The following is a 3,065-nucleotide window of genomic DNA, read 5'->3' as shown; positions in this document are numbered from 1 at the left end:
TGGACATATTTTGAGATACGAGATAATTATAATATTTAAGTTTGATAATCAAATTCATCCTATTCCCTATGGAACCAAGGGCCTTTCTTTGTGAAATTAGAATCCTTCTTTGTCAGGCGATGATAAAAGGGTCACTAATTTCTTTGTCGTATGGGAATGGAGTGCTAGTGCTTATGCACCTTTATTTCTTCTTTTTTCTTATTTGAATATCTAGATTCTAGAGTTATAACACCTTATTTATCTATACAAACCTTTCTCTAATTCTCTTTGCCAAATTTGTTCTTTCCTTCAAATACTTTAACCTTCATCATCTCTCTATCCACTTTCCTATATATCTTCCACCTCTCTCAATCTTTTCCCTCACCTTTCTCTCTCTCCCTCTCTCTCTCTCTCTTCGACCATTCTTAAAGAAAAAAGTAGCTAGTGTACGTGTCTCCTTTGTGAACAACAGAGAGAAGTCCATATATAGTGAGAGGGGCTTCATCCCCAACTCAAATTTCTTAACTTTACAGTGAAGTCATAAAAATAATGGCACTAGAGGCTGTGGTTTTCCCACAATATCCATTTAGTTATGGTTGCAATGAAGATTATTTGTACTCCTTAGTAGGAGAAGGACCTGAAAGTACTGGTGGACATGCATGGATAAAAGACTATGGTTCCCAAACATCAGCAGAACAAGAAAAACTCCTTCTTGGTATTATCAACAACAACATAGAACAAAATCTCCATGCAACTACTTGGGATTCTTCTTCTACCTCGGTGTTGCAAAACGCTAAGGAACAATGGGATTATTTCCACTCTTCCCCTGAGGCTTGCACTGTTGATCAATATCTTACTGAACCTAATTCCTCCTTGGAAGCCACCACAGTGTCCACCACCACCACCGGGAGGCGTAAACGGCGTCGCACTAAGAATGCCAAGAACAAAGAGGAAATTGAGAACCAGAGGATGACCCACATTACAGTTGAGCGCAATCGAAGAAAACAAATGAATGAGTATCTCACTATGCTTCGATCCTTGATGCCTCTCTCTTATGTTCAAAGGGTCAGTTTTCCTACAAATTATTGAATTATTGCATAATCCACATAAATAATTCATGTCACAATCCACATCTTTGTTCTAGCAGTAAGAGTTTTTTCATTATACATTATCCCTCATTCATATTTAATTATTAAATATTCTTCCCTTTTTACACCCATAATGTTCAACCCTTTAATTTTAACTCTCATTAATAGATAATATATGATCCAGATTTTGAAATGGGAGGTAGAAGCAAATGAAAATTACTAGATAGTCCCAGATTAATGGTTTAGGAGTAAAGTAATCTTTATCGATTGGTTTTCCTGAATTTCTGTTTACTGAAAATATTAATCCCAATACAATACTATGTGTGGCGACCAAAAACAGGGTGACCAAGCGTCTATTATTGGGGGCGCCATTAATTTTGTGAAGGAGCTAGAGCAACATTTACAATCTATGGAGGGTCAAAAGAAAATTAAACAACCACACGAGAATTTTGGTTTAAATGGATCACTACCTTTTGCTGAGTTCTTCACATTTCCACAGTATACAACATGTGCAAATCAGAGTAACAACAACACATCAGGCACGACCATGGGACAGAAACAAAGGGGAGTGGCAGAGATAGAAGTAACCATGGTGGATAGTCATGCCAACATGAAGATACTGTCAAAGAAATGTTCTGGTCAGCTTATGAAAATGGTTGTTGGACTTCAAAGTCTTAGGCTTGGCATTCTCCACCTTAATGTTACTACTGTGGATGATATGGTACTTTACTCAGTTAGTGTAAAGGTTTGTTTCCATTTTTGTCAATTTATGTCTTACTTTACAGATTAAAAGTTGGTGTCTTCAAAAATAGCCGGAAATAATAAGAGAAAATTATGTGACTAGATTTTTAACAGAATGTTGTCCACACTTTAATGTAGGTTTTTTACAACTACCATCTTTGTTGGTTTCTTTGGTATATGTTAAATCTTTATGGAAATAACTTTTAAATATAAAAGCTTTCATTTATCAAGAAGAAAAGTGATTATTAGACAATTTCACACACATACATATATAAATATTAAATTTACAATATTAAAGTTTCATACCATACAAGACAAAAAATATATGGAATAGAATATATGAGTTTTATACATTATCAATTATTTATATTTAATTATTATTGATTCTTCAAAATAAATTAATCCAAATAAATGGAAGATAATATAGTGAAGGTATATAAATATTTATACTAACTTATAAATATAATACTCTTCAAACAATCTGATTTTAAACAAAAAAAATTCAAACATAAAACTTATTATTTTATAATTGGTTAAACCAATGCCTTTTATCCTCGACCACAAGTGATTCAAATATATATTACCTTATCTTTGGTTATATGTTTATTTCTCTCAATAAATATTACTTCAAGAAATTAAAATTTTGATCTTTTGATATACCTATAAATCTAGTAAGATTTTACATAACACCTCAACGATAATCATGCTTTAAATTTCAAAATAATTTTCACTATAAAAAAATAGTTGATTGTGTTAGTTTATGAAGGATGCAAAATAAACTTTCACATTTTAATATATATATATATAAATATATCTATGTGAATACCATTTTTTTTCCTAAACAGATATTTCTTTAATGATACGATGCACATTTAAAAACGTTGAGAGTGATGTTTATCATTGAAATATAGATACTAATTTAACAGTCTTTTGTATTCTTTTTTAAATTTTTTAACTATTTCTGGGTTTTTATTTATTTATGATGGGATCAGGTAGAGGAAGGGTGTCAGCTGAACACGGTGGATGAAATTGCAGCAGCTGTGAATCAACTTTTACGCAAAATCCAAGAAGAAGCTGCTTTCAAGTGAATGAACGTTGAAATTAATTTCCTATTTTAATTTTGTGTGTGTAAAACGACATCAATATATATATTCTATGCTCCTAGCCGTGTATATGAGATGTATGTATTTGCAAGTGCCTAGCAAGCCTCAATAAAATACAAGTACATTTCAATAAGCTGGGAAGATATTGCATGGT

At 32.1% G+C, this 3,065-nt stretch overlaps 1 protein-coding gene across 1 annotated transcript; it reads left to right on the top strand.

Moving 5' to 3' along the window:
• Nucleotides 276-3,065, top strand: LOC109327599 (transcription factor bHLH96-like). Its single transcript, XM_019560774.1, has 3 exons — nt 276-1,044; nt 1,408-1,812; nt 2,801-3,065. The coding sequence occupies exons 1-3, from the start codon at nt 529-531 to the stop codon at nt 2,894-2,896; spliced, it is 1,017 nt and encodes a 338-aa protein (XP_019416319.1). The 5' UTR covers nt 276-528; the 3' UTR covers nt 2,897-3,065.

The sequence above is a fragment of the Lupinus angustifolius genome, chromosome LG15 (genome assembly GCF_001865875.1).
Source record: "Lupinus angustifolius cultivar Tanjil chromosome LG15, LupAngTanjil_v1.0, whole genome shotgun sequence".
NCBI classification, from domain to species: Eukaryota; Viridiplantae; Streptophyta; class Magnoliopsida; order Fabales; family Fabaceae; genus Lupinus; species Lupinus angustifolius.
Note: the sequence above shows the minus strand (reverse complement) of the source record. Positions and strands in the feature narration are given on the sequence as shown.